This window comes from Bos taurus, chromosome 11, assembly GCF_002263795.3.
Source record: "Bos taurus isolate L1 Dominette 01449 registration number 42190680 breed Hereford chromosome 11, ARS-UCD2.0, whole genome shotgun sequence".
Lineage (NCBI taxonomy): Eukaryota > Metazoa > Chordata > Mammalia > Artiodactyla > Bovidae > Bos > Bos taurus.
The window spans coordinates 101,744,264-101,759,364 of record NC_037338.1 but is presented as its reverse complement, the minus strand read 5'-3'; the positions used below and the strand labels follow the sequence as shown (position 1 = coordinate 101,759,364).

The window sequence follows — 15,101 nt, the reverse complement described above, 5'->3', positions numbered from 1 at the left end:
AGCCCACCCAGCGCAGCCCACCTAGTCTTCCCATTTTGCACACGAGGAGCCTGAAGCCCAGTGGTGCCTTGGGATCGCGGCCTCCCCCAGCCTGCTGGCCTCGGGTGGTTCCAGGTCTGTCTGCGCCATGGTGGCCCCTAACCCCTGATGCACAAGGAAGTGTGCAGGTGGATGCCCCTGCCTCTAAAGGCCCTGGCCTCGGGGTCCTGGTTCCTGGGCCTGCTTCTTCTGGGTGTCTCATTGTAAACTCTTGACTGCTGGCTGCGTTTTGTGAGAAGCCATGGTTTTAACAGCTGGAGAGTGGGGGGAATGCACAGCATTCAGAGGCCACTGAGTCAGGGAGTAGAATCTGCTGGAGCGTTAATGGGTGAAACCCGACTCTGCGGGGTGTCACGCCTCTGTTAGGAGCCCAGGGCAGCCTGGTTTGATCTCTCTGCAAATGACAGGAGAATTCTCTGTTGTGAAATACCTGCCACTTTGGAGGCCTCCCATCTTCAGGTCAGCCCCTTTCTCCCTAGCAAACCTGGGGACACATTTTCTTAAAACATTTCCGGCCTCCTCCCCGTTTCGTCATGCCGCTTGAGGAGTTCTGAGGTGCTGAGGTGGCAGTGTTGTGGCCATCGTCCTCTTGCCCAGCCAGCCAGTGTGGTTGTAGTCACGTTTGATGTCTGCACGGCACCATGATTCCTTCAGACTGAGGTTCCTCTGAGCCCCGTGTAGGCCTAGGCAAAGCAGAGCGCTCTTGCCTTGAGCTAGAGAAGCAAGTGCCTGGCCCTTGGAAACGGACGGTAAATAAAGGTGTCAGTTGGTAAAAAGAGAAAAATAAAGTGAGGGCAGAGACCCCCATGCTGGGAATGGGAGCATGGTATCCTGGTGCTCTACAGGGCACCTTTGGGGTAGTGCACCCACTGAGAGGAGCTAAATCAAGTCTCTGAAAGTCGTCCCACTAAAGGGACTAATGACTTCTTAATTCCATCTATGTGGTTTTTCTTTGATAGTCCCATGAAATCCACTATTTAAAAATTTAATTTAAAATGACGTTCCTCGTTATTTTAAAAGAACTAGTGTTCAGAATCATAATCACTTTATTATGTATCACTTTTTAATGTATAGTTTTAAATCTCCTTTTTTAAGAAATTATCTTCTTCTTCTTGGTGGATTTTGTTTATATAGTCTCTGGAGCACAAAGAGCCCATAGGTGGGAGTTTTCCTCACATATACTACCCTTAATTTGCCCTGGGCAAGTAATTGATTCTACTTGAATAGATTATCCATTTTTGGATTTATCTATCTTAACGATTATTCTTGGTTTCCCTCTCCCTGCCAGCCAGCTGGGACCTGGGTTGTTGACCTCAGGGTCAGTGTAAGGAGTGTGTTTACCCACTGACCGTGGATTCAAGGGACCCCCCAGTCAAAGAGGAAAGACTTGGGTGTGGGAATGTGAATGCTGGGAGGTCCAGGGCTCTGTGTTTTTATTTTCTTCCTTGGTGAGCTTTCCTCAGGAGCAGAGATACTCTGAATGCTGTTAGCGGTTGTGGCAGGAGCAGTGCCTGAATTTCTGCTGTCTGTCCAGTTCCTCACCCTTTCACCCCAGGGCTTCCAGGTCCTTTGGGAGAGCCATCTCATCTCATTGAGAGGGCACTGCGTCTGCAGGTCAAATGTGGAAATCCAACAAGGAGTCCTGGAGAATGGGCTTTGAGCACTAATGCCTCTGACCAGTCTCACACAGCCCCCAGGACCTTGAAAGGCCTGGGGTTTCTCAGTTTGATTTCCTGGATAGACGTGCACAGTACCCAAGCATCCTACAGCCATCAGCAAATCAGTCCTCACTATACTTGCTGAGATTAGCAGTGATAGTTCCGTGTAGTGGAGGAGGAGACCCCGGGCGAGTCTGTCTCTGTCTAGGAAGGGACTTAAGAATACCTAAACTGCTTTTCTCCATCCAGCCCCTTCTTCTGCCCCAAGTCTGGCCTCTGTATCCTGATCGCAGTCCTTAGGGAAACAATTTGACTTAGTTTCTGCAGCAAGAAGCCCTTTCCAGTGGCATCAATCTCAAAGTGGTCTACAGGAAATTTTATTTATTTCTTTTAAAAGTCACTCCCTTTAATCTCTCTCCTCCCTCCTTATGCTTAACATTTCCTTTCAGAACCTGAGCTGGCTGGAGGAGAAAGAGAAGGAAGTTGTCAGTGCCTTGCGCTACTTTAAGACCATTGTGGACAAAATGGCTATTGATAAGAAGGTCCTGGAGATGCTCCCAGGGTCCGCCAGCAAGGTGCTGGAGGCCATCTTACCCCTGGTGCAGAGCGACCCTCGAATTCAGCACAGGTGAGTTGCTGTGGGGTGTGTTACAGCTGTGGAGGCATAGCAGCACCTTGGTTTGGGGGCCATTCACACCCAACGTTTCTGCGAACAGCAAGGAGTGCCAGGAGGAAAAGGAGCCCTCCAGCCCCTGCCCCCAGCCTTGCCCCGTGGTCGCCACCTGGCTTTCTCCCAAGGTTGAGGTCACTGTTACTCACGAGGCCTCGACACTGAGGAAGCACACCACCGCTGCTGGGGGGTGGCCTCCGGGTAAGCCTGGGGTTCCTTTTTCATACTGGCTGGCTCATTGGCAATCATCCTATTGATTCGGACACATTTTCCCCAGTTCCCTGTGTTAACCATAGTTTATTGTGACACCAAATCCTGCCAGTATTTAGCTGCTTAGAGATCTTGACCGCTTACATTATTAAGCCAAAAAAGGCAGAGAGGAATCCCAGTAGAGCATGGACTAGTGAAACCTTGAGTTGTATCAAGCCAGGTCCTCCCAGACGGCGGCTGGATTCATTGGAAGCCAGGTACGGGGATGGAGTCAGCTTTTGTTGGGTAGTGCTTCTTTTTTTGCTAGAGTTCATTTTCCTCTGAAAGGTTAGTCAGCGGCTTGCCTCTGTGTTTGTTGTTAACCACAGAAAGAAAAGCAGGATTGAATGTAATCTCCAGTGAGAGTCTTGCAGGAGCTTTCTCATGAGAGGCTGTCAGATGCCTGCTGGCTCTGTTTTCCTTCCCTGGTGCCTGTTGGGGATAAACATCTCTCTTTCAGTTCCCCAGGATGGTTTAGTGTCCTTGTAGCCCCACGGGGCTAAGCGTTTATGAACCGCTTTCGGACCTTGGCAATGAAGGGCATGATTTTCTTCTTTTGGGAGATAAAGCAAGCAGTATCTTCATTTCCAAGAAGCTACCTGCCCTGGGGTTTCTGCTGGGCCCTGTAGATTCTGCTGAGCCCTGTCTTCTGCTTCTGCTGGTGGTCTTCTGGCTGGAAGCTCACTGGAGCCAGTTGGTGGGGAAGGATACAGTGTTGATAGGGCTTTGCCTGGTTCTGTCTTCATTTTCCACAGTAGGCTGCCGTCATGTACCCAAGCCTCAGGGGCAACCAGTTGCTTCAGTGCCTTGTTAGAGGCCCATGGAGGCCTCTGTGAGACAAGTGCTGTGCTTTCCCAGTAGGTCCCCAGTGCCCGGCTTGTGGACGGGCCTGGTGCGGCTCTCCTTGGGGGGAATGTGCCTAACAGTAAGCTGGTTTCAGGTGCATAGACAGCTTTCTGTGAAATGCTCTGATAGACTTCTCATGGGCTGGGCCCACCATGGGAGACTTCAGATCTGGTTGAAAACACCAACTCCCCCACTGTCTAACCAGGTGCCAATTTTATGGAAGGCGAGTTGCAAGAGAGTCACACTTACTAAACTTCCTGGGGGAGGAGACGCTGGGGCCAGACCTGAAGTCAAGGCAGGCGCTGGATGGGCACTGGGAGCAGGAGAAGACAACCAGAGGAACCAGGGCAGCAGGCAGGTGTGTCCCAGGAGGGAAGAGACTCACAGTTATGTGAGCAGAGTGTGACCACATGGGTGCCGACTGCTGGAGCCCCGCACCCACCACCTCGTGTGCCCCCCTCCCTGGGAGAGTCAGCATGGCCACCTTCACCAAGTCCTGTGAGAGCGCTGGCCCCGCGCTGCTGCCGAGCCTCACGCCCCCAAATGTCAGCCAACAGCTCTGCTGGGGAAGCTACTTTCTAGACATGCAAGCTCTGGGAGACTTGATCAAGTGATATGACAGTGGTCTGGGGTGTGTTTCTGTCCGTGGGGAGGTTTTATAATTACTTAACATCTATAACCATTTCCTTGAGGGGAAAAGAGAAATGCCTGGGTGTGGCCACAAGAAACAATGGTTTTTTCCCTTTCTTTTTTTCCTGGTAGTCCTTTGGTTAATACCATTTAAGGGATATTTTTCCTCCTGAAATTTTTCAAAAGCCAATTTATGATATTTTTATTGCTTTCCCTAACGTGATCGAATATACTCCCTCAAATGTTTCTGTCAGCTTCCTTCCACCATCTCATTCCTCCTGGCACGGTTGTTGGTTACATGTGTGTTAGTTGCTCAGTCATGTCCAATTCTTTGCAACCCTGTGGACTGTAGCCCACCAGGCTCCTCTGTCCATGGGATTCTCCAGGCAAGAATACTGGAGTGGGTTGCCATGCCCTCCTCCAGGGGATCTTCCTGACCCAGGGATCAAACCTGCTTTTCCTGCATTGGCAGGTGGATTCTTGACTGCTGAGCCCCCCGGGAAGCCTGTTTGTTGGCTGGGAGAGTGTTATCCTGCCTGCTCTGTGGGTGGGGTTCCAGCAGGCAGACTTTTGGCTCCCCTTCTCCCCTGTTCCCAGGGCAGTGGTGACAGGCCTGTGAACAAGCAGCTGGCTGCTGCTTGTGGGCAATGAACGGAAGTGTGAGAGCAGGATCCCTGCTCGCCCTCCATGTAGACGGCTTTGCTCCATTTTGGAAGCAGATGAACTGGTCCTCTGGACATTTTTATGGTACAGGAACCTCCTTCCTTTTTTAATGTCCTTCCTGTTACATTTAGACACAGGACTATTCTTCCTCCAAGCTAATGATGTGAAGGGTGGACACAATTACCAGTATTTTTAGGTGATTTCAGGAAAATGTTAACATCCAGTGCAGGTAGGAATTGAGCATCACGTAAAAGTGACCCCTCCCAGCTCTTTCATCTAATTATCACCAGGTGCTTTGGTGGCATCCGCTCAGGCGGGGCTGGGAGGCCAGTCTTTGTTTAAAAAGGCCTCATCTGGGAGGAGAGGCAGAACTGCTAGGAGCACCTTCCCTTTCAAGACCACATCACCTATGATCCAGCCCCCAGGAAAGTCTAAAAGTTTTGTTTTATTCTCCTAGTCGTCCTTCCTAAGAGAATAGGTGTTACATTGAATACTCTGCATTTATATTATCCTCTAAAGCAGCCAAACCCTGGCTTTCTTGCGGCTCCTATTTCACATTTCTTTTCTCCCTGTTGGAACACGCACGGGGTAGAGTGAACGGCAGAGTAGGAGACCAGTCTCCTGGAAATTCTCTTCCTCCTTATCTGATTCTGAAGAGCTTCTTGTTCGAGCCTTGTTTGGTTCAGGTGTGTGTGTTTTTTTTTAATGGCTTTATTTTTAGAAGCTGTTTTAATCATCTTACAATATTATGTATTTTTCTTACAATTATATCTGTGGAGAAAAAGCATACCTTTGGCTGCTAATATCAGCTTCTTTTTTTTTTTTAATGGGGGAGGTAGCAGTCCACAAATTTTCTACACTTTTGGTCTTCTTCTATTGTAATACATAATATTAAAAGATAGAAAAATAATTCCTTCCATAAATCCTCAGGATAATTATCTTTAGTTATTTTAGAAATATGTGTAAGGTATAAAACATCTTCATTTTGGCCTCTACTCTACAATTGTTAGGGCCTCCGAAAGTACTTGGGGCTTGTTTTGTGTTGTTGCGAAGTTGATACCTCTGCCACCACCATGGGTCACCTCGCCTCTGACTTACCCTTCTTAAAGTACCCTTCATTAGTGCATTCCTCTGACTTCTCAACCATGGTTTATTGCAGGGGATGACAAAGCCAAGCCAATGTTAGAAGGAATTCTAGTACATTTCAGGTCTCTTTGAACTCATATTTAAAGGTTTTTCCTTGAGACTTCCCTTGTTGGAAATGGTGGTCCAGTGGTTAAGACTTCACTCATCTACTGCAGCGGGCACAGGTTTGATCCCTGGTCTTGGAACTAAGATACAAAAAAAAAGCTGTTCTCTAAAAGACCCTGCCTGCTAAAACACCACAAACCTGTTGGCTCCTCATGACACATATGGGTTTTTACTTTCTTAACACCAGAAATGCTTTGTATTGGAGTACACCCGATTATTTGTGATAGTTTCAGGTGAACAAGGAAGGGACTCAGCCATACATATACATATATGCATTCTTCCCCAAACCCCCTCCCATCCAGGCTGAAGCTTAGGTTCTCAGTGTGTCATTACAGAAAGAATTCAGTGAGAGACAAAGTGAGAGGTGAAAAGTGAAGTTGCTCAGTTGTGTCCTACTCTTTGTGATTCCATGGACTGTAGGCTACCAGGCTCCTCTGTCTTCCAGGCAAGAGTACAGGAGTGGGTTGCCATTTCCTTCTCCAGGGATTCTTCCCGACCCAGGGATCAACCCAGGTCTCCTGCATTGCAGGCAGACACTTTACCATCTGAGCTACCAGGGAAGCCCAAGTGATAGGTAAGAAGTGGATTTACTTAGTAACACACTCCATAGAGTGTGGGCCATCTCGGAAGGTGAGAGCAGCCTATGAGTTTTTATCTAATTCAGAATAAGAAGTGTACAACACTCTGACTTACTCGGAGGAGAGGAAGGTGGGCCATTCCTTGAGAGACATTATCAGAATCTCGTGGAAGATGTGAAGTTTGAAAAAGCACGTAAACTCTCGTGGTGGAATTTTTATACGTTATAGTTGAGAAATGGAAAAAAAACTTAGACCAGAATATAAAGCTCCACAAAATTTTCATCGGATGTAAGAAAATAGGTTCAGGGAGGAAAAGTGTATTTATTAAAAGGAGGTGCATATTTTATAGAAAGGACTGAGAAACCCGAGTCACTGAGAAACTAGGTCTGTGCTAAACAGAAGACTTAATATTCTCTTGAAAATCTCCTCCTGCCTCCAGCTCAGCCCTCTCCTCCTGCTACAGCCGAGTGTACCAAAGTCTCGCCAATCTCATCCGTTGGTCTGACCAAGTGATGCTGGAAGGCGTGAACTCAGAAGATAAAGAGATGGTGACAACTGTGAAGGGGGTCATCAAGGCCGTGCTGGATGGAGTGAAGGTACGTGCGGGTTCCCAGTGGGCCTCAGCAGGGACTTGGAGCTGCCTCACTGCCAGCTGTTGGTCTCACAAGAACTCGTTCCTGAACTCCTGAACATCGGAGTGAACCTCTTCCAGTGTCTGCTGTTGGGTGCCGCTCTGTCTCACAGCTGTTTCTGTCTCTCTGGTGCACATGCTCTTACAGCCGCATCGCCTTTGGTGGGCTGGGCCCATAGTTAGAAAAGCTGCCGGAGGCAGGCAGCCTGTCCTGGGCCTTGTGTTAAATCTGCACTGAGTATACTGCAGCTCTGGCTGGGCACACCTGCCAGCTCGACAAAGGCTAGTGGAAACTGTTTTTGCGTTGACTCTTAGCAAAACTCCCAGCATGTCAACTGCTACCATTTCATATTCTAAGAACTTCTTAGAGTATGAAAGCAGGATTAGTAGAAAAGCAGGATTGAGAAGAGTTAGAAGTAAAACTGAAATCTATGATGTAGTTTGTGAATTTACTACCCAGGGAAGTCAGAAATGGCATAATAGAAAATTATGAATCATTGTTAAGGTGGGAAGCAAAGTCCTTCTAAGGAAGGTTCTATGGTTCTGGAATTGGGGTCCAAGGGACAAACCCTAATTGAGAAAATAAGTTCCAGTGAATAAGGAGCAAGGCAGAATGTAGGGCAGAAAACAGGTGGGAGCCTGCAGGTCAGGACGAGGGCTGTGAGCGGTGAGCAGGTGTGGACCCTGCTGTTAGACGAGGCTGTGTGATATCGTGGAAGGAGGGCTAGGCTGGAGCCCAGTTAGATTTCACACCCGCGTTCACCTCAACTTACCAGTCTGTGAACTGGAGCAATTTCCTCAAGTGCTCTGAACCTTAGTTAACTCATCTATAAAACACATGTAGTTATGGCACCCTATATCATGGGGCTGTAGGAAGGATTAAATTATTTAATGCATGTAAAGCTTTTAGAACTATGTCTGGCATGCGAAGCACTCAGATCTTAGCTGCTGTTTATTATTAATTATGTGGTGCTAGAGGTGCACTTTGCAAATAGACCTCTTGGCTTGAAAAACTGTGGTGTTCTCCTCTCTAGACCTTCCTGTCCAAAATGGCGGCCGGGGTACTTACTCTAGGTCCAAAGACTTCCTTCCCCATTCAACCATGCTACTAGACTCCTAAAAGCTGCCTCCTTGGACAGGTATTCCCCAGAAGCTCTGGAGAGTAGAGTAAGGACCCCCTGATGGGTAGAAATTACAAATGGAAGGCTGAGAAAGTGTTACTTAACATTCCACACTGCTCTGGAATGAATATTGGAGAAGGAAATGGCAACCCACTCCAGTGTTCTTGCCTGGAGAATCCCAGGGACGGGGGAGCCTGGTGGGCTGCCGTCCATGGGGTCGCACAGAGTCGGACACGACTGAAGCGACTTAGCAGCAGCAGCTGGAATGAACCGTGTGGACTGGGGTGATCTGGGTGGCTCCCTGCTCTGTATGAGCAGGGCTGCTCTGTCTTCGGGGACTTCCTGGAGCTTACTCAGAGGCAGGCGGGACTGGACACCATCACAGCATCCTCTGAGAGTTCCCAGTCTCTTCATCCCCAGAACAGTTAGGCCCTGCACCACCAGCTTTGGCCATGAAACCTACAGAGGCAGACCGCGGTCGCTGCTGTGTAGGGCCTGGTGTCGCTCTCCAGACCTGGCACCTGGTCACACATTCTCCCATGCAGGCCTCCTGGTCACTCTCTGAGGTCAGCAGGACAAGTGAGACGTGACCAGGGCCACGATTCGCCATCAGGGTGTGTGCACCTCTGCCTCGCCTCGCCTCTTCCTGTTCAGGCTTCTGGAAATGCTATTATTGACAAGTGTTATTTCTCAGGTGACATTGTTAACGTTTCCTTCTACTGCATGATTATAATAAGATGTTTAAAACAAGTCAGAACGTCACAAATACAAGAGTTTCCAGGCATGAAGCTTTGTGACATTCCCAAGTGGATTTTCTTTATGGGATCATGAACACGCCACTGTCAGTTGAAAAGTTGTCTAAAAGAAAATTTATCGGGTTTTTTCAGATTGACCAGGATGAGAGAGGGGAGGGAGCAAGAAAGAGACACCTGTTGATTATGAACCTGTCAGTGTCTGAACTTTTACACAATTGTCCCTAAAATATTTTAAGCAGAACAGAGATTCTCTCAGTGAGGAGCTCGGGAAATTTAGATTTGTTTCTTTTATTCAGGAAGCCATTAGTGAGAATCTCCTGTGTGCTGCGCAGTGTGGTGGAATTAGGAAGATAGTGATAAAACTGGCACAGTCCCTGACCTGATGGAATTTACAATCTAAAGGTGGAAAGGGCAACAGCCAAAGACCCGTAATTGTATAATTAATTATAATAGGAATGGGGCTATAGAGGAAAATGAGCATGAGGTCTTACTTGGGTCTTGGGGACCTTCATTTTTCAGGGTGATCAGAGATGCTTCCCCAGGGATGCTCCCAGGCAGGCTGAAGCCTATAGGATGAGCAGGAGCTGGCCTGCGTCACCAAGGGATATCTGTGGTTGGAGTCAGTCAAGACAGCAGGGACAATCTGGAACCTGTGGTGCTGGCACTTGTTGTTAAGGTCTAAGTTGTCATAACACTGACAGTTGACTCCCCACTTAACTCAAAGGCCCTCTCTTCCCATTTGCTGTAGGAACCACCTCCAGCCCAGGACTGTTGGAGGACTGAGTTTCTTGAGGTCAAACAGATACACGAGTTTGTCCTTTCAAAACCAAGACTCCACCTCTTCCTTGTTTTGCCTTTCCAGCATTCCTTCTCCTCTCAGGTGTACAGCTTCTTACCCGTCTCTCTAGACTCTGCTCTACCTCTTTTCAGATCCTCTTGGATCTCCCTGCTGAGTCCTCCAGCTTCTCCAACAGCACACACACACATTTAGTTTTTTGATTGAGGGAAAGAAAAAAGCCGCCTTCTTGCACTGACCTGGGGGAAAAACTTTGGAATACCCACAGTTCTGTCCTTTGACAGTCACCAACCAAAACTGTTCTTCTGTACCAGACTCACCTTGAATAAGGTGAATATTTTGAAAGAAATATTTTCCTGACTGTATGAGCTACGGGTAGATTTGACTAAAAGTAAATCCAAAATAATCCTGGCTTCAAGAGGTAGAACTTTATTTCTCCTTCATGTGTAAGATGCCTAGTGATAGGCACTCCAAGGCCAGTGTGGCATTTTCACAGACTGGCCGGGATGTGCTCTCCTGTCCTGCTTTCTCATCATCGTAACACACAGATTCCACTTCATGGTGCAGAATGGCTGTTCAGTCTCCATCAGTTACAAGTACTAGCAAGGAGGAAAAGAGAATAGGAAGTTGTGCCTTCTCTATTTGCTGGTACTTACTCCAAGGCCTCACAAACTCTCACATTTTATTGGCCAGAACTTAGTCGTGTGCCCGAGTGAAATTCTGTTAACAAAGAAGAGCAGATACCGTGGGGCACCTGGCTGTCTCTGCCACACTGACATTTAAGATCAGCCATCGCTTTTATTCCCTGTTCAGCCTATTTTAAGATTTTTTATTATGACAAAGTTTAGACATTTGCAAAAAGAGAACAGTGTAATGAAGCCTGATCTCAGAGCTTCCATGGTTGGCCAGTCTTGTTCCTTCCAGACCTCTTCCTGCCCCTCTGGTTTATTTGGAAGCGAATTTTAGACATCCTAACATCCGTTCCTCTGTAAATACCTTAGCACATAGCTTCAGAGCAGGGCACTTTTTTGCGAAGGGCCAGATAGATGTTTTAGGTTTCTGGGGCTGTGCTTGGTCTTTGCTGCATGTTGGCCTGGTGCGTAGTCTTTGTTTTTTGTTTTAATTTCATTTTTTTTAAAAAAGCATTTTTACCTTGAGAGCCTTACAGAAGTGTCAGGGTGTGTAATTTCCTCGGTTCTGTCTCATCACAACAAAAATTTGACGCGATGCACGTTAAAGCCCTCAGCGTGTCACAGCTCTCGGACAGTGTTATAGCTCTGTGTTACAGCGCAGTTTTATTTAGAAAATAAAGGAAAATACATCCTCGAGACGTGAGGGCATGCGGACCCAAAAGACGCCAAGAAAAGAGAAAAAGAGTGTGCATGCAGAGGAGAAAGACAACCCCCCCACACACCCTTTGGCTCCTCCTTTTATATGTTTTTCCCTCCCCCGGGTCTGCCCTATGTAAATTGGGCTAGCCAGGAGCGCTGATCTACCTGAGGTCCTCACTCCGGCAGTCGTCAGTCGGACCTTCCTTTGTTCTATTTTCGCCACCGCCATTCTGGACTCCTTTGTCCTATGCTAACTACCTAACAGAAGCAAGCCCTTGGCTGGATTTGGCCTGCAGGGAGTAACTTGCTGTTTCTAAACAGTTTGTTTTTCAATTTCATATCCAAATAAATTCCACACACTGTTATTCATTAATAGGTGTCTAAAGTTCTCCCTTCTCTGTAGTTTTATCCTTGCAGCTTATTTGTGTGTGTTTAAGGAGGGGTTGTTTCTCCTGAGAGTCTCCCATACTCTGGCTTTGCTGATTACATCTTTACAGTATTATTTAACATGTTCCTCTGTCTCTCGAGGGCTTCCCTGGTGGCTCAGATGGTAAAGAATCTGCCTGCAGTGCAGGAGACTTGGGTTCGATTCCTAGATCAGACAGATCCCCTGGAGATGGGAATGGCTACCCACTCCAGTATTCCTGCCTGGAGAATCCCATGGACAGGGAAGCCTGACGAGCTACAGTCCATAGGGTCGCAGAGTCAGACACAATTGGGCGACTAACACTTTCACTTTTCTTTCTGTCCCTTGAATTTCCTGGAAAATTAGGCTGAATCAGATTCAAGTTTGTGTATTTAGAAGAATGTTTCTTGGGTGCTGCCCTGCAGTTCCTTCTAGAAGCATCTTTCCCTTTTTGATGTTAATAGCCGTTGATGGTTATTGCTTAGATGGTTCATTCCCTGGGGTTGCTAAATGGCAGCATTCTAATTCTTCCTGCCTTCCCTTCCTCATTCCTTAGCAGGAATACTTTGAGAGAGACCTCCCCTTGTCAGTCATGGTTACCCTGTGTTATAATTCCCAGAGAAGAGGCAGGATCAACGCTCAGTTCCTTTCTTTACTTACGGGTTATCAGAAAGAGTGTTTCTCAGCTTCCTCTAACATGACCCGTGGATTGAGATTTTTACTGGAACATTCTGAACGCAGGCGTATAAGCACACTGTGTCCAGCCCACTGCACGTAGGACCTGTAGTGGTGTTCCCGTCCCGTCTTTGAGCAGTGACAGCTTCTTCACATTGTTTCCTGAGTTCATTTTGACGTGATCCCAGAAGTCTTTGATAGTTTTCTCACTTTGGGGTATGAAAAGATGTTCTGGGTTCATCTTGTAGACTTGTGTGTGAATGTGGTAATAACTTTATTGAGACATAATGCCTCCACCATACACTTCACCCATTTAGAACGGACAATGTAGTGATTTTTAGGATCTTCTCTGCATCGTGCAGCCAACTCCACAGTTGATTTTAGACCGTTTTCATAGCTTCAGAAAGGAACTCCACACCCTTTGTACTGTCCCCAGACCCTGCCCTTGTTCTCTCCATCCCCCCAGCCTTTGGTAACTGCTAGTCTACTTTCTGTCTCTGTACATCTGCCTCTTCTGAACACTTTACATCTATAAATAGACTCATGTACTATACCGTTTGGCCTTTTGTGATTGGTCCTGTCACTTAGCATCATACTTTTGAAGTTCATCCATGCTGTGGCGTGTATCAGTACTTTATCTCTTTATTGTCAAACTGTACTCCATTGCATGGATACACCACATATTATTTATTCATGGACATATGGACGTCTCAGTTGTTTCTACCTTTTGGCAGTTTGGGGTAATGCTGCTGCTGCAGACACTCAGGTATAAGTTTTTGTGTGGGTTGTTGTTGCTCAGTCGTGTCTGACTGTCTGTCTGGATATATGTTTTCATCTCTCTTGGGTATACGCCTAAGACTGCAAGGGCTGGGCCATATCGTAACTCTGTGTTTGATCTCGTAACAGACCACCATACTGATCTCTAAAGCAGATCTACCGTTGTACGTCACCACCAGCGATACACGGGGGTTCCAGTTTCTCCACGTCCTCACCAGCACCTGTCACCATGGGCTTCTTTGACACAACTGCCTAGTGGGCTTGCAGCAGTTCCTCACTGTGCTTTTGCTTTTCATTTCCCTGATGGCTGATGATGATGAGAATCTCTTCCTGTGCTTACTGGCCTTTAGAGAAACGTTTATTCAGATCTTTTGCTTATTTTCAAATTGTGTTATTTATCTTTTTTTTATTATCATTATTATTGAGTTGTAATCACCTAGTACATTTCTTCCCACCAACCTGGTATCAGCCAGATTCCTTTAGAGAGCTCTGGTCCCCTTTCTCGGGGAATGGTGTTCAGAGACCTCATTCCACAGTTCCTCATTGCTCCTAACTGACCACGTGCTAGTTTCTTTAAGAGAAAACATGTCCTGAGTTTATTCTGGTAGTTCCAGTTCACTTCCAGGACCACTGGAGTTTTAACTTACTGTCATCAAGCTTATATCTTAATTTCCTTCCTCCCACTCTGAAAAATCCGAGTTTTCAAAAATATCAACGTAATGACTCATTTGTCTTTTTCAGAACACAAACACAGTAGTCTCAGAATAACAGCAACCTCCTCCATCAGCATGAGTATTAGAAATTATTAAAGATATGTCAGAGTTATTTTTTACCTTCAGGTTATCCGTCAATTTGCAGTTATTTGAAATAGTTCTTCTTTGTGTGGCCATAGGGCTACATGGTCTGTCCTATGTACCTTCTATTTGCGTACTTCCTGTGTGCAGTATTCTTAGTATTCATTGCGTTACGGAAGCGGAGAAAGAGAGGAAAGGGGAAAGAGGAAGACGACAAGGTACGTATAGAAGGAAACTGCTGTGTAGGAACTGTGTGATGTACTTTCATAAGTCAGAAAAGGCATCATGCTGCTATTTCAGGTTCATTTCAGGTTCATACACTCCACGTTTGGGGGTGTTTTGTGGGTATGTTTTTTAAATTACAGGGTATCTTAAAGTAAGATAAGCCCTCCCCAGTCCACTCTCTGAGCAGTTCACCAAGTATTTTCTCTAGTAGACCTGCTGACATGAAGCACTGCACTGAACATTTACTGCTTTTTCCTTCTCACGGGTGTTGGGTGTGGAAGGACTTCCTATCCAGCTAGAAGTTGTAGCAGCAGCAGCTCCTTTGGGGCTGTGATAACGCTCTGCTTAGTTACAGTCAGGGGAAGGGCTTTCAGTGATAGAGTAAGCTTGTTCAGGGCCTTTTTGGGATGACTCCTGAAAGCTTTATTGAAGACACAAGTGCTCAGTTTCTCAGTTACACCCCTTCCCCATGCTGGCCTGGCCCCGCCTCTGGGCTGATGGAATATGAGCTCTCCTCTGGCTGCCTTGTGTTGAAGCTGCTATGAACTCCAGAAGCAGCCTTCAGGAGTCCCCTGCCAGCCCACTGCCCGCGGGCACCTTGTGCTGAGCACGGACGGGAAGGAAGACACTTCCTCTGCTCTGTTGACACCACGCCCCACTTAGGCTGGGGCGAGGAAAGTCCCTTTTTGTCACCATGGAAGTCTCACAGGGTCTGGGGCGCCCTGTGATGGCGTTATATCTCTGTAGTTACAGGAAGCTCCCCAGTGGTCTGCGTCCAGCGGACAGCTCGCCAGTAGAGGGGCTGTGTTGTGGCCGTAAGCTCAGGGCCCGGCGGAGACAAAGATGTTGACAGGTCGGGACGTGGCCTGAGCAGAGCAGCAGGCCCCCGGCTGCAGAGGAGGGCGCTTGCCAGCTACAGCATGTTTTCTTCCCATGTGAGCCTGGAGGGCTTGGCCTCCCCACGCACAGCCCACGTGCCCTCTGCCAGGCAGAGACCAAGAAGGTG

General features: G+C 47.4%; 1 protein-coding gene across 27 annotated transcripts in view; it reads left to right on the top strand.

Moving 5' to 3' along the window:
• RAPGEF1 (Rap guanine nucleotide exchange factor 1) overlaps positions 1-15,101 on the top strand; it is a 137,264-nt gene that overhangs the window by 74,866 nt on the left and 47,297 nt on the right. For 26 of the 27 annotated variants that reach the window (XM_059891272.1, XM_059891265.1, XM_059891271.1 and 23 more), the window contains 2 exons: positions 2,147-2,325; positions 7,024-7,180. In XM_059891272.1, coding sequence (XP_059747255.1) covers positions 2,147-2,325; positions 7,024-7,180 — 336 coding nt within the window. The other variant, XM_024998696.2, reaches the window with a different exon arrangement.